The sequence below is a fragment of the Myiozetetes cayanensis genome, unplaced genomic scaffold, assembly GCF_022539395.1.
Source record: "Myiozetetes cayanensis isolate MyiCay16 unplaced genomic scaffold, myiCay2020 scf2-11, whole genome shotgun sequence".
In the NCBI taxonomy this organism is placed as follows: Eukaryota; Metazoa; Chordata; class Aves; order Passeriformes; family Tyrannidae; genus Myiozetetes; species Myiozetetes cayanensis.
The window spans coordinates 79753569-79777102 of record NW_026087411.1 but is presented as its reverse complement, the minus strand read 5'-3'; the positions used below and the strand labels follow the sequence as shown (position 1 = coordinate 79777102).

Here is a 23534-nt window from a genome sequence, read left to right as displayed (position 1 = left end):
CATAAGGGGTCCCATACCACCTAGGCAGTACTCCTTGCCCCTTCTGCCCTCACCTCTGCGCATTCCAGCAGCTGCAAAGGAAAAACTCTAGAAAGCCTGGCGCTTTCCACATTTAATAGCTAGCAATCCCCATTAACAGTTTACTTTAAATTATCTTATCCCAAAAATAGCTGATCTAAAGATAAAACAGGATTTATACAAAGTACTCTGTATTATGAAAAGAAAGTTCAAAGTTTATGCCAAGGTCCTAAAAAAAAATCCCAGTACTAGAAGCAAAGGCAACATAATCATAGCATTCCTGTGTTGAGATGATTGCCACTGACACAGGTTTTTCTTTATCACTCCCAAATTAAAATCAGTTCCAAGGAACAGGAAGTAATTTGCTTATATGTGGTTCACTTTCTGTACAGCAATTCTCCCTGAAATAAATAAAGCCATAAAACGTCCAAATCACAAGCTCTGAATCATGCAAGTCTCTAAACAGAACGCTTTGCACTCTTAGGAAAAACTACATCAGGACATCTGGCAAGACTCAGGTTATGACCTGTGCTTCTTCAGGCCCTCTCTTTTGTTAAGTGCTGAGCTGCTGGTATTATCTTCACAAGGTTCACTCAAACTAAACAACACCAGGTTATTACACAAATTACATGAAAGGGCAAATATGGTTAATGCACTGGGGGATGACTGATATCCAGGAATGTAACAAACCTACAAAGAACACGTAATTATTCACGCCTACTGTATGAAAGTGTCCCTGGTATGTTGTTTAAAAAACCCTGTATAAACTGAAGTCTATATCCTCCTCAATATTGAAAAAATCTAGCTGAATTATTGTAACTTAAACAAGAGAGTCCTTTATTTTTTAGATAGAGCCCACAACCTGACAGAGGCAATACAGAGCCAACTCAAAGCAGTCCATTGTGCAATGTAGACATAGGTTCAGGAGTGTCTGGATGCCAAGCTAAATCATTAACAGCAACCTGGTAGGTGACCTATTAAAAAAAAAAATCAAATGTGAAGGCCAGCTTAGGGCAAAGCCTTTTGACATCCAAACGCTATTTCCACTTTCATCCCAAACCAGAAGCAGCATCTCCTGAATGATGCATGCACCTCTGCACATGGATAATCTGTTTGCACCTTAAATATAATGGTTTCTTGATTGCTCGTGGCCTTTCAGAACGTAACAGCAGCACAATGCATGGCAAAACAGCTGAGCCAATGACTAGTTCTTATAAAGTACATTTTTTATACTATTCCAGTAAAAGTGAATATCCTGTAGTCATTTGCAATGCGCAGCAGCAGCCATAATACAAAGTGGCATTACATCTCTACTTCTGTGTTTTGTGCTTTTCAGAATTTTGTCTCTGAGGAAATTCAAGTGAAAACTATACAACTATCTGACACAAAAGTTGAGATTACATTCACAATTCAGATAAGCACAGGATTTTGCTTTGAATGTCTCTGTGTGTGCTAATATTTGAGACTGGTAAGACAAACTTCAATGCTGTCATTATTCACAAGTATCCTTAAGATTAAATAGTAATTGCCATTATAACCATGAAATATTCTTAAAAGTCTTTGGATGAGGAAATTCCATGAATTGGTATTGATTAATAATGGGAGTCAAGTTGTTGAAGCAAGTGAAAGATAAGGGGCCTGTATGAAGAAAAGGACTGAAATAACCCCTTGTGCAATAGGCTATCGCACCTTGATGGGAAAAGCAAGCAAAGTAAGCATGAATGGTCACATAAAGTGTTTCACAGGAAAAAAAAAGAAGTTACTCAATGGTTTGCAAGCACATACGCAAACATACACCCGCGTACATTCCAGCACAGGTGAGGTGTATAGAAGCAATACCATGACTATGAACAATATCCACAGCCAGCGGCATGAACCTCTCCCCTATTTTTCTTGCTCATTTGCAAAGTACAGAGGACTATAACAAAATGGTAAGAAGAAAGAATGAATGTAGTGCCTGAATCACATCAGTCAGCATATGGAAAGGCAACGTCTTCCCCCAAGTAACTACGCACAAACGTACATTACACTGTCAGTGTTCCAACAGCAGATTTTATTGCTGTTGGCAGGTCATCACAAGATGGCAGAACAATGCCTTTGTAGGCATATTTTGCTAAGTCTGCATCACCTTAGAAGTTCTGACCTATTCTAGAAAGCATGACAAAAGTATCTTCAGAAGAAGGTCAAGCTTCTTACAGACCTCCTGAACAGAAACATGGCTGGGATAGCCAGAAACCCTGTTAGTACCCCTAGAAAGGGAGAGCAGGGGTTTTTGTTTGCTTTTTTTTAAACCAGGCAGTTAGTACCTCTTTCACTCTAGTTGATCTGATATAGGATAAAATCCAACTGCTCCCAGCTATACTAAGGTTGACTACCCACAGTCATTTTGTATTTTTAACTAGAAGTCTTTTCACGAATATTTTAAACAAACACACACACCAGGAATACTCAAATGGAAGCAGCATGCAGAAAATCTGTCAGAGCACTAGGAACATTTCTGACTGAACTCAAGCTTTCACCTGCCCTGACAGACCTTCAGGCATTTCTTACTCAGCCTGCTGAGGTAGCCTGGGTGTACCCTACTCATGGTGACACAGTTGGCAGCAGCAGCACTAGGGAAATGTACATTGTATTCTCAGCAAATTCCAACATGTTGAAACTGGAATACACAGATCTGCTTCAGACAAGGCATAAGAGAACGCTGTGGCAATAAAAGCATCAGCTGGAAAGTGACTCTAGCATTAACCAAAAAACTGAAGAACCTTCTTGCTATGACAGATAACATGCTTTTCTCACAGATGGGCACTCAAAAAGACCAAAACTTCCATCCCTCTGGTTGCCTGCCAGATCTCCTCACTGATTCCATATAGGCAGCTCACACAGTCCTGGTAGAGCCACCTCCACCTCCATCACCAGGCCTGAGGGTGCCTGGCTACGGCACAGCATTTATGTCAGAGAATCACAGAATGGCCTGGGTTGGAAGGGACCTTGAAGTTCATCTAGTTCCAAACCCTGTGACATGGGCAGGGACACCTTCCACTGCACCAGGTTGCTCCAACCTGGCATTTAACACTTCCAGGGATGAGGATTCCACAGCCTCTCTGGGCATCCTGTTCCAGCATCTAACCACCCTGACAGTGAAGAATTTTTTCCTAATACCCATTCTGAAGTTACTCTCTTTCAGTTTGAAACTATTCCCCTTGTCCTGTCACTAAATGCTCTTGTAAAAGCCTCTCTCCAGTTTTCCTGTAGGCCCCCTTCAGGAATCTGAAGGCCACACATCTTCACAAAAGTGTCACATTCTCTCAGCAGAAGTGAACTGCAGACTGAACAAGCGAAGTCTATGCCAAATGTATTTGGGGAGTAGGGAAGGGTGCTACTCTGGCCTAACTTTGGTCTGGCCTTTGAACTGAACACCCTTGGTGCCTGCATTCCTAGACAGCATTTTCCAGCTTAATTTCATCTGAAGTAAATTCAGTTAATGAGTTTAAGACAGCTCCATAGTATGAGAGGAAGTGTGACACGCAGAGGTGATCAGGAGATTTACTTCCAGAAAGCATCATCGATATGAACTAAAGCGGTCTGGCAGATGAAACCAGCATTGCTTAAAAATCAAATCCAGGAAGTGACAAGATGTAAATGGCCCAGTGTCCTGGTACCTGGCACAAAGCTTTTCCCAAGTGTGGGTTGACTTGAGAAAGAGAAAACTATCTTCCAAAGAAGGCACGAGCACCCCAGCAAATCAGCAAGAGGGATGAATTTCACAATATGTATGGGAAAACACAGCAGAGACCATAACCCAGCAAAATCTGGTGTATCAGATCTCTAATAATTACCATTAATTGTGTGAGTAAGTGTGCGTGCCCTGGCTGAACTGATAGATGGCAAACTAATGAGAAAGCAGTTGGCACATGAATTCCTCATGCATACTTGCCTCTGCTGGTCAAAATTAGTAGTATAATTTGAGCACAGATATTCAGTATCTGATCACAGAACTGTCCTGCAGCCTCCCCCAAGGCAAAGTGTCTTGAGTGCCCATCATTAAATAATAATCACAGCTCTGCAGGAGATACACTGAAGTCTCCATCCATTTACAGCTAATGGTTCCCCAAAACAAAACAGATTTCTTCTGGGAAAGAAAAAAAAATATTAAAAAACATATGCAGAACCAATTACTCATTCATGAAAGAGCTAACTGGAATAAAGGTGCTTAGAAAAACAGCGAACTCGCTCTCACCACAGATGGTGAGAAGGACTGGAGAGCTGGGGTTAACCTCATCTTTTTTGCTCTGTGCAAAGGAACCCATATCCTGTGACAAAAGCATTTGCTACAGGCTAACCAATCAGTGCCAGCAACAACTTGGCCTCAGACTCTACAAACTTGTGTCTCCAATGAACTGCATACATGGGCACTTAGTCAGCAGTGAGACAGAGGTTTCTCCCACAATGATATTTCTGAAAACAACACTGCAAAACAGAAAGCAGTAAAGATCTATGTTTTGCTTAAAGAAACTTTAGTATTCCAAAGTACAGACAGCTCTGCTTTCTTGGGATCACCATGGTTGAAGAGCATTGGGAAAACCTCATTTCACAGCCCAAGTTTCCGTACACATGTTCTTTTACAAGAATAACATGCTGAGATTTCAAAGAATGTGTTTACATTTTAACTGAGCAATGTTTCAGAATGCAAAGCTGGTAGCTCAGGTATTTAAGTATGCTAAACATATTAAAACTGCTACCTTCCACAGTTCTTGTCAGATCACACCAAAAAAATTAACTGTTGTAGTGTGCTGTCTATAATGGCCAGTCTTCGCAAGCGAAGATCCAGGGAAGGTCTTTCCACCTTCCAGCCTGCGCATTGGATTTTTAAGGTGAGACACAGTGTGCGCGGAACTGAGCCCACCCTTTAATCCTAAGGTTCATCTGCCAGGGCCAAGCGAGCTTGGACGGTGGCAGCGAGGTCCTCAGGACGTAGATGGGTTGCCTTTAAGGGTTAACGAGCTCCATCTGCCCGGGAGTGTCCCTGACCGGGAATTGAACCCGGGCCTCGAAGGTGACAGCGCCACGCCCTTAACCACTAGACCACCAGGGGCTCCCGAGTGTGCTGTCAGCTGTTTTATAAATAACATTTGAATTATTTATGCATGTACTCTGTTTCCAGCACAAGTCAAAAACTCTACATCCGATTTTTAAGACTGCTGATACATTTATACCCCTCTGAATAGAGAGCAATAGCAAAATATCTTAACCTTGGAAATAGCGTCCAAGGTGAGAAAGAACTTGAAATGAAGGATAATAATTTTCTGTACATGCACATGTAAGCTAACGCTAAATACTGGCTGGAGTAATTCAGCCTTCATCTTCAGAAGATGAAATCCAAACAAATTAACAGATTTAACTGCTATTGAACTTAATCAGTATAAACATTTTGTGGCTGCAAATTCTGTAAGTGTCATAACACTATAAAAATGTCCGTAGTGACGGAGATCAAAAGGTCTGTTTTTTCAACAGCCCATCACCACCAAGAACCATAAATGGATCCTGGGAACAATCATCCTAGACAGTACTTTTCACCAAATTCTTCCAATTGTTTTCAACTAAAAAAAAAAGTTCAAGAGCTGGATTCAGTCTCTCTATAGGTATTCACCCTGAATACATTCCCTTTTTGTGAATTTGTCCTGTCATAATTGATATTTCTAGTATGCGAATACCTTCTAGTATTCACAAAATCTTCTGGCAAAGAGTTCCACAAATACACTAACCATTGGAAGAGCTACCACTTTTTGTTTTGAACCCAACTCCTACCACCTTCACTTAGTGCCTCTTAGTTTTTGCACTAGAGGAGAGGGGGGAAAAAAATCCATGCCAGTCTTTATCCCCTGTCCTCTCATGCTATGTCACTTCAGACTATCATACATCTCCAACTTATCACTTTGCAAAATGAAGTGTCCCGGCCGACACTGAGTCATAGAAATATTTAGGTTGAAAAAGACCTCTAAGATCATTAAGTCAAAGCGTTAACCCAACGCTGCCAAGCCCAACACTAAACTATGTGCCATGTCTACACATCTTTTACATACCCCTAGGGATGGTGACTCCATCACTTCTCTGGGTAGCCTATTCCATAGCTTGATAACCCCTTCCAGTAAGAGATTTTTTCCTGATATCAAAACTAAACTTCCCCTGGCACAACTTGAGGCCATTTTCTCTCTTCCTATCCCTTGTTACTTGAGAGAAGGGACTGAGGTCTGTGCAGTCCAGTCTTATATGTAATCCAACTCCTATTCCCAAGCAGATGAGATAGCAGGAAAGCACATACTACTGAGTTTTCCTTTAGAACCTCTCACGTGGCAAAGTGTATGCACATTACGTATTTTGTCCTGAACCACAACAGCTCTGTAACACTGAGTTTGGGTCTTTGAAATCTGAGACCAGAAACAATATTCCTCTGTAAATTCAACAAATACATGATCACTCTAATGCAGTCCAACACAGAAATATGAAGACCAGTGTCTTTCTGAAGACCCTGAAGCTAGCAGAAGTCTTTATATTATGTTTTACTAGGCTCCAACTACAAATACAGGAAAACAAAGAAAGGAACTATCTTTACCTGAAGACAAGTAAAAGGTTAAAATTGGAAGTGCTGACTTTCACTGTGCCAATGTCAGAAAAGGTAACTATGCACGAAGTGATACAGTAAACCTATTATGAATGTCAGACAACATGAACACTTTGAAGGCAGATAAACAGGTACTTGACAATTTCAGCTTGTAGCACTTTGACAAATCACATTTTCAAACACTCAAGCTCTTCACTTTGAAAAGAAAGCTTCCTTAAGAAACTAAAACATTCCCTGTTTTACACCTTCGCTTTCCCCTCTTCTCCTCTCTGTACTTCCCAGGCTCTCTACTTTTGTTTCCTCATCTCAAAATATACTAAGATGTAAAAAACAACAGCAACAACAAAACAATAAAACTCGCCCACAACCCTCAAAAATCATTCAAAGGTATTTACAAATCAGAAGATGACAACAGATCTCTCCACTATGTTCTCTCTCTTGTATGAAATGGTAATACAAAATAGGTAAATTTTTATATTTATGAGAGGGTTTTTTTGTTTATTCTTTCCATTTTCATGGTATGGTCAGTCTTCCCCACTCCTATGAAGTGGGAAAGGAACATGACTTACTGTACCTTCTTGTTGTTTTCAGAAGTGGGACTCAAAATGGTAAGTTCAGGCCTACTTGGCTTAGGCTTGGGAGATTCACAGGAGTTGATAAAATTCATGATGAATGGCTCCAAATGCTGACCTTTCTGCAAAAAAAGATATGAGTGACCTGTCACTTGAATAATTATAGGAAAAAGAAAACTAAATAACACAAGCATTTTCAAACAAAGTGTTGAATAGCCTGTAAGTTAGTGATGGTGTCAAATTAGTTACTGAAGTTATTCAGGCAACCTGAAAGAATTACGCACCTCTTTCATCAGTTTTCCTGGAACAGATTTTATGATTTTACCTATAATTAGAAATAAACAAAAACTTCGTTATCACTGGCTGATTTGAAAGATCTTTTTCTCTGCTACATTTTAAGTTCTTACTATCTAGTCATTACTTAAAAACCCAATAATTTTTTAAAATCTGATTTTTTTTTTGATTTGGCACAAAAAGCTATGAAAATAGTCTTGCACATAACCATCTTGTAATTTAGTGCTTAGTATTCTTCAAGGAAAGATACTTATAATATTAAAAATATACAGATAATTATCTGAGTACTTAAAAAAGCTCTCACAATAAAGTATTGTGAGTCTACCTTTTAATTTTTCTAGATGTTTAAACATTAATATCTATATATGCATATATATATTTATATATATGCATATACATTTATATATATATACATGATATATATAAATAACAGCACAACAGCAGTACTACTACAACGCCAGTACAGGTAAAATTCCCTGTCCTTAAGTTCTTCATAGAATCATAAACACTCATCACAGAAGAAATCAAGATAACCAAGATTCTCCTCTTTCCATGAAAAGATAGCTAATCTGGAGGGATTCTGGAGAGCTCCAGCCCCAAAAACCCTTCTGAGTAAAATTTTATACATTGGACAGGTTACAGCTGTGGCCTCAGCTCTTCTGTCCTGATAAGGCTATCAGGATATGGTGCAATAACTTGGAGTACTGAAAAATGAAAGTGTCCAGGACGAGTTTTATTTAAAGCATTAGATTTATGGTAATACTTTTCTTATCTACATGCCATTAAATTCAAAATTTACATCGGAAAGTATGTAAAATGATCAGATGATAATAATGAAAACTCTCATCCTCATAAAAAGCCCTACTGAAATGCCAAGACTTGTTATACTGCTGTTTATGGAAGTGAAGCACAGTCTCAGGCAGGAAATGCATTACAGTAAACACCATAATTATAAACTTTTATTTAACAATGTGCGGTTGGATCTAGAAGGGAGGTCTGAAACAAAAACAAAACCTTTCAACTAGAGGATGAAAAGCAGAATCTCATTCAACAACTCATAAAGCACATTAAGCCCCAGCAGGTTCACGCTGGGACCAGGAGACGCAGAAATGCAGTGACAGTTCAGACACGGCTTTTGGGACCACACCAGTGCCAGAACCACAAGTGGTACAAGACATGAGACCAGCTCAGGCCCATCATCCTGAGACATACACTGCTACACTGCAGCCAAGCTGTAAAGTCACACTGCAGTCTACTTTTTTAATTTATTATGAATACTTACATTAGACATCACAAATCTCTCAACTTCTCAATTTCCATTTGACCTGCCTATATCACACACACCTCTGCCACAAAGCTATTAAGTAGCTCATGTTAAAAAAGATCTTAACACTAGCTAATACTAGAAATATCAAAGACTGTAGCTTCCAGAATAAAATAAGCAATTTTAATCAACTAAAACCCAAAGTAGTTTTATATTAAAATTCTTTATACCATCTCATCTGTAAACAATGACTGACTCCTGTAGATTTGACTTCTGGCAATACCATAAATCTTCTTGAATGATGAAATTTATTAATAGAAATCTTATCATTTTGACTGCTTACACAAAAATTCAAAAGCAACCAAAACCATCTTTTTCATAATTTCAAAAAGGTCTTTTTTCTTCAAGAAAGAAATATCAGCATATCTTCCTTGCTGAGCTATAATTTTAGGGGTTGTGAAGGAGCAGAGTTCTTATTTCCCACATCCACAAGAATTATCTATTCATTACTACTATCCTTCAGAGAATCACAGAACTCAATCACAGCATCCACAGTATTACTATTTGTCAGCATAAACAAGGAGTATATTACATACCAAGATTCACATCAGGCAACATTTTATCAAGAAACTGAGTCTCTCCTCCATTAGGGGACAGGAAATCAGCTAAAAGCTGGCTGTTACTTAGTTCTGGATGTTGCAGAAGTTTCTTTGAGACAGAAGGCAAGAAAGAAGTAAAAGTACTTAAGTCTCTAAAAATCGGTTTCTCTATAGCAAAAATATATTCAAAGAGCATTATATTGCCATAGATAATATCATTTGCAAGAGATTTCTGGTTTCCACTCACTTTAACAAGTTTTATTTGCCCAACTGAACCCTTGGGCAAACTCTGTAACTCAAGTTGCTCAGAAACAAACAAAAGATGCAGCTATTCTTTTACTAGTTTTGTATCATTAGTTTCAGAATATTCTTTACTCTTAAATGTTTGATACCTGCAGATATTCCTGGAACTCCTCTCTCTTGGATTTTAAGAACTCATAGTTCTTGGGGCCGATGATTCGCTTTGAGGGAAGCTGAGCATCGGGAAACGTACCTAACAGAGATAAATTATTCTTGTAATGCAGTAAACATTGGTTTCACTGTAACGCATGATAATCATAACGAGTGATAATCACAGCAGGGGAAAAGTGGCTTTCCAGATGATGGAGAACATACCATGAAATTCTGTAAGCTTCGACTCAAGCACATAAAATTCAAGATACCTCCTGTAGACGGACCAGTGTTCAGGTTCATGTCCAACTGGGGGAAAAAAGTTAAAAATAAACCAGGTTTTATGCCACCAGAGAGACAAATTAGCAACAGGAAACGTATGATGAATTAATATGGGACAAATCTCAGTGACCTTAGTCCCCTACACTGCAATAACAAACTTCAAGATACTTTTAGTGTTAAACTGAAATGCATAACTAGACAGACAGATATGATAGACGGATATGATGCTATTTATTTATCATTATTCCTAAGTTCAAAGTAGGTGAAAGAAAAAATGAGTCAGGTGCTCGTTAATATGAATTATAGGATAAATGTTTTCAGAAAGAGAACATCTCGAACTCTGGCACTGAGTCTAAATAGAACTGATTCATGCTGAGGAATCAGTTCTCAGCTTGCAAAAACGAAATGTGATCATTTATCTCCCAAACACGTTTCCTCAGAACTTTAAAGCCACTATTTCGAAATCAGAACACATGCAAACCCCATTGCAAGAGCCATCAGAAGAGTGCACACTGTAACATTTTGAGTTCACTTTTAAATGATACTCTTTTTCCACAACATTGCATACCTGCCCTTCTATCATTTCTCTCTACATCTATGCAGAATACAGGAATTCTCTCCTTTCTGTCTTTTCTTTCCAGGGAGGGATCATCAAAAAAATCTACATATGGGATGCTAATTTTCCATGCAGCAAGGTTGCGGGGTGTATTTGGGGTAGTAACAGCCTCCTCAGGAGAATCATCTTCCATCACCATAACGCCTTCTTCAATCTGTAAAGATTCAAACACAAAGATCTCTATTTTAAACACAAATTATTTCTATTTTAAACACAAAGGTTTCTATTTTAACTGGTACAGACAACCTCTCCAAAACTTTTATAAGGTAATGAAACATAAATCAAGTTTCAAGTATGTGCCACTAAGTAATAAAAGAACAAAAAATCATTTAATTAATGGAGTTCCCATGTACATTAATTTCTGGGTTTAGATCCACTGCAAATTAATTTGAAATTAGCAACTTTTAGTGAGACCAGAAAATTTTTACAGCGTTATCAAGTTCCACAGATGATACTTCAGGAAGAGGAAATGGGACACAAAGTACTAAAGGAGTGACAGCTGGAAGAAAAAAACCTTATCCATCCAGAGTTCTAAGTTGCTGAGTGCTCTCACCTTCTTCTGAAAACAATTCTGAACCAGGTGAATAATACAAACTCAAATTTTTATGTTCAGGTTAATGAGTTTGGGAAATGAGCTAGCAGTTTATCAAGGTGATGAACACTTAAATGTTTTGGTTGTTAGGAACAGTTCTGAAGACTGAACTGACAGACACTCTGTGAAAAATATGGAGCTACCCACAGCTTCTGACCAATTCCTTCCTCTTGCCTTTTAAAATTTTCCATTTGCTCCCCAACTGTGCTTCAGATAACAATGTCCCAGGCAATACATTCTACCACTGGCTCTATTCATGGCTGTTTACATACAAGAAAAGCATTGAGGGAGACACCCAAGACAAATGAGAAAGGACTACTGGCTCCTGTCCTTTAAGTGAAGAAGCTGCATCACAGACTAACTTGACAGCAATTTCTCCACTGCTTTATTTATGGTTTTAAGGTCTTGTGGTAAGCTTCAGAAGAGCCACGTATGCAATCCTACACATGCCTTATTACCTAGAATTATAAAATGGCATGGTAAGTTTTCAGAGAAAAATTCATTGCCTACAAAAACGTCTGACACTGCTGCTTTTATTAATTCTCTGTACTAAGGCAATCAGCTCACAGGCACACTAACTGGGGATGTGGCCTTGCCCTGTGAATGAATACAGGGAAGACAAAGCAACTTAATCAGAAGCCAGCACATGAAAACTTTGTAGTGAGGATGGCAGAAACTTAACATTTTCAAATAAGAAAGGGAAAAAAATCAAACCACCCCAAATCAACAAAGACGCTTTTACTCACAAAGTCATCTTCTCCTTCGTTTAAGTTATAGTTAGGCAACATAGCTCCTTCCATTGCAGAACTCTTGAATACACCTTTTATTTTGTTCCCTATTTTGCTGATTCCAAATGATTCTCCTCTCTTCTGCGTGGTCCTAAGATCATATAAACCACAGTTCTCAACACAAGGCATATTATTACACAGCTGCTCATAGGTCATTGCCTGCCATTTGCAGATAAGAGAAACAACTCTATAAACAAGTAGCCAATATATTTACAGTTCCATTTAGGTTAAAATTTATTTATTTACTTATAATTCTGTTCTCTAAACAATCAGCAACGTTTCTTGATTACACTTTTAAGAGATATGGGATTTCCATACGTTTAACCACAACTAAACTCTTAGAATAGTATCCTAGTAATTCAGGACACAGAATAAACAATTAGCTAGGTAAAACAACTTTGTTTTGACAGCAGAAACTGTGGTATTGCTACAGGCATGCACATCCAGAAGGTCATTAACTCTCTCCTTTTCCATGTACTCATACTTAAATATTTATCCACTCCTGCCAAGTACTTTAAATGCTGCACTTAGATGCATCTTCTTAAAGGAATTTTACAAACAGGTATCATTCAAGATAGATCTCAATTTTTAAGCAGTAAGGACAAACAAAAGGTATGTTCAAGGAGCAAGACTGAGCATGAGAGAAAACAGATGCAACTGAACAATCTTGGCTTGAAGAGCCAGTCTGACTGACAGATGAAGACTTTAAAAAGTCTCGCCACTTATGACAAAGCATCCAAAAAGCAACAAACAAGGATACAGAAAAAGAAAGGTACTTGGGTAGGAAGCACACTCCTTACTGAGAGAACATATTTTGTAGCATTCTTGTGTCCTTACAGAAGTCCTGATACCAAAGATTATTTCTTGTGTAGAAATACTAGTAATTCTGGAAAGCACAATGTTTCTGTTGAATATTGGAATCAGCCTGTGGTTACTTAGGGTGATTCAATATATGCAGTTGATAGGCAAGTTAAAAATCAGTGCAATGAACTGTAGAATCAAAGATTCAAAAGAAACGTACAGACCAGTATTAAAAACACAATTAGTGCTTTGGAGGACAAAAAAAAAAAAATCCTGTTTCTTTTTCCTTTAAAACAAAAAATTATTGACCACTGAACAGTAGTACAAACAGAACAGCAGTGACCAGCAGATAAAAAATCTTTACTGCCTATAAAACCATGCAGACAAGATCAACTGCTGACTCCAAACATATGTGTCTGTTACTAATGATCTTCCTGTTTATAATTTTACACAGACTGTGTACATGACTAAAATTGCATAATTTCCAAATCTTCTGCTTTTTCTATCTCATATTATCATCAGCTCCAAAGCAGACTGGAACCATCTATCTTACTTATCTCTGCTATGCAAAGATAAGGTTGCTTGGCTGATCCATGCTTGAACAATTTTACTCAATTTTTAAACAACCTCTACTACATATTACTGTGCTGAACTGAACTGTTTCACGTTGCTACTTGTATCTTATTCAAGTGCTTCAACACTGGGTTAGAAAATACAAATCTCAATCAGACAAAACTAGTTTTTCTGGAAGGTTAGTAATTCAGACCTCTGCCTTTTGACTCTTAAAGGAAGTTTTCCTGTGAAAACCTGTGCAATTCTGAAGAGCTTAAGCAAACACATTAATTTGCACAAGCTCTGTGATTTGACAGAAGTACTCCAGGCCCAAAGCTGTTTTCCCACACAGATCATGTTCCAGCTGAAGGCAGCATACACCTGTGCCTGTACTGAGCTGTATGAAGCCAGGACTCATCCTGACAGCTGGGAAACCAACACTTCCAGTCCCAGTGTTGAGCCCAAAGACTACATCAAGTGAATAAAGAGCCATCACTGAACTGGACAAGTATAAAGTGACAAACTAGGATGGGATTGCCTTCACAGGAAGAGACAGAGTCAGAACAAACACTGGTGAGTAAGAGGGTGCACAAACATTCTCCACATGGAGAGAACATAGGACTGGTTTGGCAAAAGTCCTTGAGCAAGCACACAGAGAACAAAACACGTGAGATGAGCACGGCAAAAAATCTGTGGATGTTGGATATGGACAGACAACAGGATGACTGACATTTTGAAGAAATGGAGCAAGAAAAAAAAATCTACCAAAACCAGGTATCAGGATGAAAATCTAATAGCTTCACTGGCTAGGCAGAAATAGGAGAAAGAACTTGATGCTATGTAGGAGGAAAGAGATGGGACTAGGAGAGGGGCAGGCTCAAAACATGAGGGACCAAAGAGGACAGGAGGTAGCTAGTTTAGAATAGTGATCAGAATTTTTAAGACCTGTCAACTCTGCTACTGTCAACAAATACATATATGTATATATATATAAAACTTGCTGGAAAGAGTATTCCACTCCCTCTGGTGCTAATCCAAGTAATAGCATTATTAGATGGTCATTCTATAGTTTGCTTTCTTGGCAGGGCCCTCTAGGCAGGATAGCCTAGAGGTTCCAACATTCCTGATGAATGATATGACAACAAAACATTGGAATAATTTTTTTTTTTTAAATATTCCAGGAGTCACACATACCTAACATTAAAAAAATTAAAATTTTTCAGTCTCTAACTGGGAAATGAAGACCAAAGATTGCAGTACTGCCATTACGAAATATGACATTCTTTAATCGTGGATGGTTGCAAAATTGTTTTCCCTCAGGATACCTGCCTCATTCAGGGCACGGAACAGATCTTGACAAGTGCTCAGCCAGGGCTATGCAGCTGAAGAATGCTGTTGGGAGCCTCTCTGGGTCAAGAAGAACCAGACCAGTTGTATATACCAGACAAGTTAGATATTAATATGCATGTGAAATTAGAGTACCACTTCTTTCTGGCTGACTAAAAACCCCTACAACCAACTAGGAGAAATGTTGAGCACATACTGCCACACCTGAAAAATCAGTGAGCTGCGTTTATATCCCAAGTATTCCTTAGTGCTCAACAATCTGGCAAGTTATAACTCAACACACTGAAGAGGGACGTAAAATATAACAGCATCTAATTACCTTGATTCCTAACCTGAAAAATGAAGTTGAAAGATACTCATACAAGTCTCGAGGGAAATTTATGCCATACTGATGCTCTGACAAATTCCAAGGAAAAGTCCATAAAGAAGTTTGGATGGCATGTATTTTAAGAGGCACAAATAATGAGAAAACAAACCACTGAACAGCTATTAAGGCATTAATAAGTGGTCACAGTCTACCTACAACCAATTATAAAAAATAGCATATACTCTCATCAAACCTGTAACAGTCACCGGAGAAGGTACAGAGAGAACTAATTTGGGGAACTGTTGTTTTTGAGTGCTTGATAATAATAAAATGGCTATAGATGCATGCGATGTTAGAAAACGATCACCCTGAATACAGCTGTGCAAGATAAAACAAGCACTTAAGTGGGTAAAATCTCAAACAGGATCTGGAAATATGACATGGAGTAAAGGAAATTTTGGAGCAGTTAGCAGTCACAGGCGAAAAAAAGTGCTTCAAATATATTTCACAACAAATGACAACAGACAAACTGTTAATAGCGAAAATGTTAATGTATTGTAAACTCGTGAAATTGGTAATTAAGCAATTTCTAAATGCTTGTGAAGAGGACATGGGGAGTAAAGCTTTCTGTGAGGAGAAATGTACTTTAGTTCCGACGAAGACATTCACATGTTTTTGACAAATAAAATGGACAGTTAACAACTGTTATAAAGGCTGTGTGATGAAGTCACAAGAGATGTAGTGTAACTAACACACATTAATTGAGTGTTAGATAGACTTACCGTAAGTCATCCAAACTCAGGCTACTTCTGCAACAACAGGCACATAAAATTACCTCCAGAGTCCAGCAGAAAATAATGTTAAAATCAAAAAACGAGCCAATAAAAAAAAAAAAAAATCAAACCAAATTTGAGAGGCCTATCCCAACAAAACTGAACTGGCTTTGACCGTCACCACGGATTAACAAAAAAGGTGATACCATTAAGAGTTTCTGACCTAAAATCCTAAGAAAGTGAAATGTGAACAGTACCTGCACATTTTATCACCACAAACTTGGCCTTTGAATTGAAAACCTCAGTTGCTGAAACTTTCAGGTCTTCACTGACATTCACAGAAGCAAATGACAATTTATAGATAACAACTTTCTTTCTTACAGCTATCTGTAATGCCAAACAGGCAGCTAACTTCTTCTATAACCTATGTTCAGAAGTCATGTAGGAATCTAGTTAATTTGACCCATACAATGAAAAGGCTGTGGACTTAATTTTATGTAATAATACACATCCCATACCACCCTTTGTATTAGATAGAGTAAAAGACACTATTAAAAATTAAAATATCTTCTTTCAATTTTTATTTCACAGATTTTAAAAATTGTCATGTATTTTTGACATTCTACATAACCTGGTAACATTCTACATTAACGCTGTCACCAAATACAGGATTTTAATTCTCCAGAGATACTGAATTCTGGATAAACTGATATGGGATTAAAATACTAAAGTATTAGATTTTGTTTTACAGAAGGTTCTGATTGTAAGACACCTTACAGTGTCTTTAGCCATGTTAACTGGAAAACTGGAAACATAACCTACCAAGTTAGAAATTATGGTGACTATTACACTGCACAGAACTGTACAGACTTAAGTCCATGGGTTTTACTCCTAACCACTCCCTGAAACTGTCAGTATCTTTTCTACTTGGTCTTTAACTTAGTACTTGGTCTACTTGGTACTTTAACTTCAAAAACACTTTAATTTAACTGCTATCCCAATGATGAGAAATCAGGATGCATCTATTTCTATTTGTGGTCACGGTATGTAGAAAATCAAGACAGATACACAGCTATCCAGAAATCTGTGTGCTTATATTACATGACAGCTTTTCATTTTCTGTTAGACTTCCAACATAGAATACCTTTATGTAATATAGTAATATATTATAAATACATAACTGTGAGAGGGGAGAGGGAATACTTGTCATCTCTCTCACACTGTCCAAATAAAGGCAACAGAATTGCACCTCAGAGCACCAGTTGTCACTGGCCACACACATTAAACATTAGGTAGAAAACATCAGTTATGGAGTTAAAACTGTTGACAACCACAGTAGTTATCAAGTTGTCACAATATCCTCAATCTGAGTTCTTTACATTTCAGAAACACTTGAGACTTTCCATCTATTGCCTTAGCAGTTTTCATAGCACACATTATTTGTCCTATCTGTATGCAAAAAGCTATGATTATTTTGTACAGTTTAAAGAAATGATTCAAACCAAAAATTACACAGTCACTTCTTCCTACCTTCCCACCAGTATTTTCTAGAAACTCTGTAATTTTCTTGTCTTACAATAAGTGAAATATTTCAATACATTACTCACATGCACATTCCACTGGGATTTCATACCTACTTCTTGATTTGATTTTTCAACCAGCAGTTTCTGTGCAATATACACCTAGTACCCACACCAAAGCATCAAAGATATGGGAAAAAAACCTCTCATCTCTTTGCATGTGATTTCTTTCAAGTGGAACTAATACTAGAAAAGGGAAGAGAAGGCAGGACAAAGTGTATGAAATAACATCTGGAATAATTCCATAAGTATGGGATGTTATTATGTTCTTATGGAATTTTATTATGTTATTATAGAATTTCGCCCTCCTTGGCAGTGACTGTACCAAATTCTGCAGAGGGAAACTCCAAAGCAACAGGCAAACTACTTGTAGATAGGATCTCTGTTTCATGGAAATAATCCCTGAAGTACCACTTCAGGAATATAATCTAGTATTGTACATCAGCATATACACTGAGCACATTCTGATTGTTCCAAAATGTAAACCAGACACATTTTCACTAATGCTAAGGATGCTGTTTGAGAATATGCTGTAACAGTCCCCAAATGAAATTTGCTTATTTTGTAGCCAGAAAGGTATTTCAAAAACTCCAGGTAGAGACTGCCTGTAATTTCAACCTTTCTATTTTTAAAAGCAAAGCATCAAGGAAGCAACCTAAGTGTTTTCATATTTAAACTAGATTTAAGAAGTGTATGACAGGATACTTCCAACACCTGACAAGAATAATTTTGGGAAAGAAACCAGAAAGCAGCTTTAGATGAAACCCTATAGTTATTTTCAACAGAGGGTGAAGTGTGCTTTAAGGTCACCATTCCTAGTGGAGTAGCATGTAAGAAAGAAATGCAGTTCCATGCCTCTTTGCTAAGAAACAGAAGCTTCCCAGCACCAATGTGAGAAAGCACTGCACCAAAACTCCAGTCCTGGATCTACAACAACTATAAAGACTACATGAAGGACGTCACTAAAGAGAAAACCCATGTTTTTGAAGAACAGGAGCAGGGAAGAGAAGATATGTCCCAGTAATGCATCTCACAATAGGTTGCAAAACAAGGGAGCTGCTGCTAGGTGTATCTCTACTGAAAGCAGAAAAGGTAAAATAAATTGCTGTTACTCCTCTAGAAGAGTTTACCAACTAAGATGATAAACTCTAGCATTTTCCATTATACCACAGATATTACTTCATACCAAGAAAGCAAGCCTATCCAAATTAAAGATTGTCTCACTGAAGTTTTTCTTCTCTTGGCTAGGCCATAAGAACAATAGAGTTGGGCTAGTCTATGACACTGAACATAAAACAAAAGAAATCATGGGACCCCAAGGTTTATCAACCCAACCCCACAGTGGGAGATCACCAATCCACATCACAGGAGATCCTCTTCTCCACAGGCCCTAAAGAGTCTGAAGGAGGTCTGTAAGTACAGAGCCCAAGTTCAGAAACAAGCCTTCTGACACTATGTTTTTGCAACGGATTTGAGGGATAGAAAACACATTTCACCTGGGAGAAATGGCAAATCCTCCTTGTCACAACAAGAAGAGATTCTCATACAGGTTGGTTAGACACAGGGTACACTGTACCTACCCCTTTATCATCTGAAATCCAAGAACACCCAGCTTTACACCACTAAAAAGCTACTACACCTACACAATCAATTAAACCACAACTATATTTCTACATTATCTTATTCTCACTGTACAATTATTTTCTCCATTCCTCTTCTCAAATGTTGAGGTCTAAATCACATTTAAAATTCTTCACTGTAAAACACTTCAAAGCAAAGAAATATCTTGTATAATATTGCTTGCTCCTTTAATATGTAATTTGTTCGTTTAAAACTAAAAAAGCTGCGCTAAAAATTTAGTCAAATTAATATCAGGCAATAGCAAAATTCCTATGGTTTAATATACTGATGCTTTTAACTAACAACCGAAGAAAAACACTTAAAAATTCTACCTACCTGTTAAACTTTGAATTGCGTGTTGGTGACTCTGCTCCTCTTAAAAGGTGTCTGAAGTACTACAGTAGACAAATAAGGTATCAAAGAAAACACTGCATTAATTGAAGCAAAGATTACTATGCAACAACACTGCAAAATGTAGGAAACAAGAACAGAAGTAAAAGGCAAGCTGACCATAATCATACAAGTTGTTCTGTGATGTTGCACTGAACTAGAATAAATTCAGTTTTCCTACTGAGATTGGCCCAGCTCTGGAATGCTAACTGAAGTGGAAAATGAAGCCATATTTTTGAGTTCCACATACGCATGACTGTTGTAAACAGTGTTGTCCTAAAAAACTACAATCCTGCTTTTCAGACTACTCTTCAAATCTTTCACACTTACCTCATCACTGTGACAGAACATAGGAGTAAAAACATTCTCAAGCAGAGAAAGTACATGCTCATAAGCTTCAAAAAGACACCGCATAGTTTGAAGTTTCACAACATCCATATATGGACCTTCAGCAACTATAAAAAAAATTATAAGTATGAACAGAGATATATATACAGACATAAGAAGCTCATAGGTTTTTGTCTTGGTCTAAGCTTGTGATTATTTTGCAAGGTACTGTAAGTTTTACAAATAAGAATCAACTGACAAAACAAGGATTAAGCCCAATATAGCAAGGGGATAGCAATTTTTAAAACTGACAAAAAAAGACTGATGATAGCTAGCTAAATTTTTCTTCACTAGACTACAGAATGCTGCTTAAACTCCCGTGTACATTATTCCTTTCAAATTCAAACTTACTTCTTTGAATCTCTTCCACTATGAAAGGGTCAAATCTAATTTTGTCAATGCTTTCATCCAAACAGTAAGTTTTGTAAATTTTCTGTACTTCCTCGTGAAGAGACATCTTTTCATTATCTGATAGTTCTGGTCGCAAAATTCGGTCATTGAATTCCTCTGGGAAGGAAAGAAAAAGCAATTCTTGATCAATTTGGCAAACAAATAGCATCTTGAAGAACCCTAAAACATCAACTCATCCTGCAGCAGACAGATTAATTTGTAAAACTTAAAAGTTAATAGAAACACAAGGCAGCTCAAAATCTTAGGTAATAAGGTAGCTGCTTTCTTAGTAACTATAATTCAGATTTGTTAATAAAATTATTACTAAAAATATATTGCAATTAAATCAAATTATTCCTTATCACAGCAAGTATAAATCCATTCTGGCATAAAAAATGAATCAGAAGAATGATTTACTTCTTCCTAAATTACCCAACTGCAAATTGTAGTTTTCTTTCAGCATAATTTCCAGTTCATGCTAAATGCACACACATACAGAGGCCCAACAGCCCCTTATACTAATCATCTGCCCATCTGCCTATTCTGCTATTTCACTCCGAAGACCTAATCCTCTGTAATAATTTCAATATATTTATTACTGTGCAATTCTACTTGATTTTTATTATTTTTCTCAGTAAGTGCTTCTTACCCAAAATATTTCTATCAAGTGAAAAACCACCTACCATAGACAATTTGGGACAGCATAGCTAGACACCCCTAAAACTCATTCTTTTGTTTTATAAGCTAATACACAGATTTGCCACCTATAAGAATGCAAGAGAAGTTTACAAGGAAGAAAATGCTGAGGTTTGCCCAGAAAAAGACTGGCCATGGGCAACGGAGTAAACTCCCTGCTAAAAGATTATGGGCACATAAGAAGCCCAGAGATTATTTGTATTTCTCTTCTGCAATGATTCAGGATTTCTGCAGTATTCTATGAAATTGTGTCTACACTAATTTTGTATCTTCTCAATATATGTATGGGCTTGGGATATAAAGGCACACCCATTATGTCCTATAAAACATGAAAATACCTATTTATCAAAACCAAAAAGCAACATAATTTTGATAAGACAGTAATTAACTGTTTTCAAAAAAAACTTGGAATAATCCACTCAAATTTACAGAAGTTTCACAGAAAATCTAATCATTGGAAAGTGGAAGGCTTTTCAAACACCTGTGCAATGCTAAAACCAAACACATGCCTCAGAACCAAGGTACAGGTTACTGAATAAAACGTTCCAACACCTTTAATGTTATGTTTCTGTTCTTCACAAAAATCAGAATTTTACAGCTAAATGAACATGAGAAGTTTTTAATGACGAACAGGTCATTTTAGAAATACTTCAGTAACCACATATCAAAAAAAGGCAGCTGTACTTTGTATCAGTGGTCAGAATTTTTTTCTTACAAGAATATTCTATTTTTAAATGTGTAACTTTTATCAATAAACAGAAATACACTTAAGACCTACAGTCCACATCAACATCAGTGTTGCCAAGATTAGCACTGAAGAACTCAGACACATTAAAGTAAGTGAACACAGATCCTGAAAGGTAATCTTTTGCTAAATAATGCCACCTAGTTCTGAGACTAAATATTCACTTCAACCTGCAAATGCTTAAAGATAATCACATAACTTGAGCACATGTATGCAATCTTACCTACAGTCAGGCAGAACTGCAGCACATGTACTGCCCCTTCCTGTTTCAAGAAGTTCATAAACCGAAATAAAAGGTCTTGCTGATCCCTGATCTCCTTTAGTTCCAGTTTCAGTACCTGAGTAAGTTAAAAATGTAGTCAGCCAATTTTGAAACTTTTAGAGAGTACATAAATAATACAAAGAGTTGTAGAACAAAAACAGCAGGTGAAGTAAAACACTTATTCAAAACAGGAAAGGAAATAAAAGTTGCCCTTGCTTACAGATGGTTTTTTATTTCTTGGCTCCGCAAATTTCTGAAGGAATGGAACCAGCGAAGAAGTAGGCTCAGTTGCTATCTCAGGCTGCAGAAAAAAAATTACAATTGTTAAGAAAGCTTCCTTAATGGGTGAACAAACTGCTACTCCTTTAATTTCGTCAGTACTTACTGGACTATCGTCAATGAAGATCAGCAGTAAATGGTTGACAGTGTCCTGCAGGAAAACACAATATAAAATTAATATGAAAGAAACTCAGCAAAATAGATGAAAATCATTTCAATACCATGTTATGCCCAAGTTTAAACCTATGACTAGATTTAATACTTTTTAAAAATCAGACCCTGGGAACACACGTTTGAGGATTGACCTTCAATGGTCTCCTGGAGCTTTTACAAGTCAGGGAATTTCTGAAGAGACATGCACAGAAACATTCTTTACCACTGGAAGAAAGCTCTACAAAGTATTTTTACTGTAAGCACAGATCTAATGAACTAATAATTCCACAGATACAGTACTTTCTATTTGCAGTTAGGTGATGTCTGCATAAGTATTGCAATTTCGCCTACTAAAATACATGCATAAACAAAATCAAAGACAGGAGTGTTCCATCTTTAGAAATAAACAGCCTTTTATTGGCAGAATTAGGGACAAAAGCATTGATTTCAATATAACTGCAAAAAAGGTTGTTTTACTTAAGACTGTTATAAAGATCCATACAACTAGATTTCAAGTACTTGAGCCCTTGTTTAAACACAACAATAGCAATTACCAATTTGAAGATGTTTACACTAGCACAGCATTTTCCCATTTAACAAGAGCTGTAGTTCTTCATTAAAAATACGTTCTTAAGAGATCACCAATACTGTTATTTTAGTCAATTCAGTGAGTTAAATACACCAGTTACATGAACAAACAAAACCACTGGCCACAAGATGCCTTTTTCTTTTACCCAGTCAAAATGTACAGCAAGTAAATCATTCTGCATCATTTGCTTTACCCACAACATACTTAATAGGAGAACAGTAGTACTGAATAAATTAACATTATTCTTGTGCTCCAAAGTCTTACAGGATCAGCTAAGAAATCCATCGAGGGAAGGAAAACAGAACCAGGCAGAATCTCTCTTATCAGAAGAGCCAGGGATCTGAAAAGAAAAGAAAATAAAAATCCAAACCAGTATTAGATTACATCATTTTCTAAGTGAAGTTTCCAATGCTGTTATATACTACTGGGAAATATTTTAGGATTTAATAATATCATAAGCATGCTATTTTAAAGACAAATAAAAAAAAATAATTATAAACAAAGGGATAAGAAAGAGGGATGAGGAGAATGACTTCAGAGTTCATTCTTTCACTTCCCAAAATTACTGTACTACATAATATGGAGATACTTTAAAAAATACAATTCTAAATAAATTCTATACCTGCACT

The 23534-nt window shown here is 37.2% G+C and overlaps 1 protein-coding gene across 5 annotated transcripts in view; it reads right to left on the bottom strand.

Moving 5' to 3' along the window:
• SNX14 (sorting nexin 14) overlaps positions 1-23534 on the bottom strand; it is a 50733-nt gene that overhangs the window by 7088 nt on the left and 20111 nt on the right. For 2 of the 5 annotated variants that reach the window (XM_050316557.1, XM_050316558.1), the window contains exons 10-23: positions 22270-22314; positions 22105-22185; positions 21846-21960; positions 20143-20298; positions 19735-19859; positions 19351-19409; positions 15824-15850; positions 11993-12125; positions 10607-10808; positions 9982-10065; positions 9759-9859; positions 9364-9475; positions 7494-7534; positions 7212-7331 (exon numbers count right to left, since the gene is read on the bottom strand). In XM_050316557.1, coding sequence (XP_050172514.1) covers positions 7212-7331; positions 7494-7534; positions 9364-9475; positions 9759-9859; positions 9982-10065; positions 10607-10808; positions 11993-12125; positions 15824-15850; positions 19351-19409; positions 19735-19859; positions 20143-20298; positions 21846-21960; positions 22105-22185; positions 22270-22314 — 1401 coding nt within the window. Of the gene's footprint in view, positions 1-7211; positions 7332-7493; positions 7535-9363; positions 9476-9758; positions 9860-9981; positions 10066-10606; positions 10809-11992; positions 12126-15823; positions 15851-19350; positions 19410-19734; positions 19860-20142; positions 20299-21845; positions 21961-22104; positions 22186-22269; positions 22315-23169; positions 23246-23534 lie in introns of all 5 variants that reach the window. The other 3 variants (XM_050316559.1, XM_050316560.1, XM_050316556.1) reach the window with 2 other exon arrangements.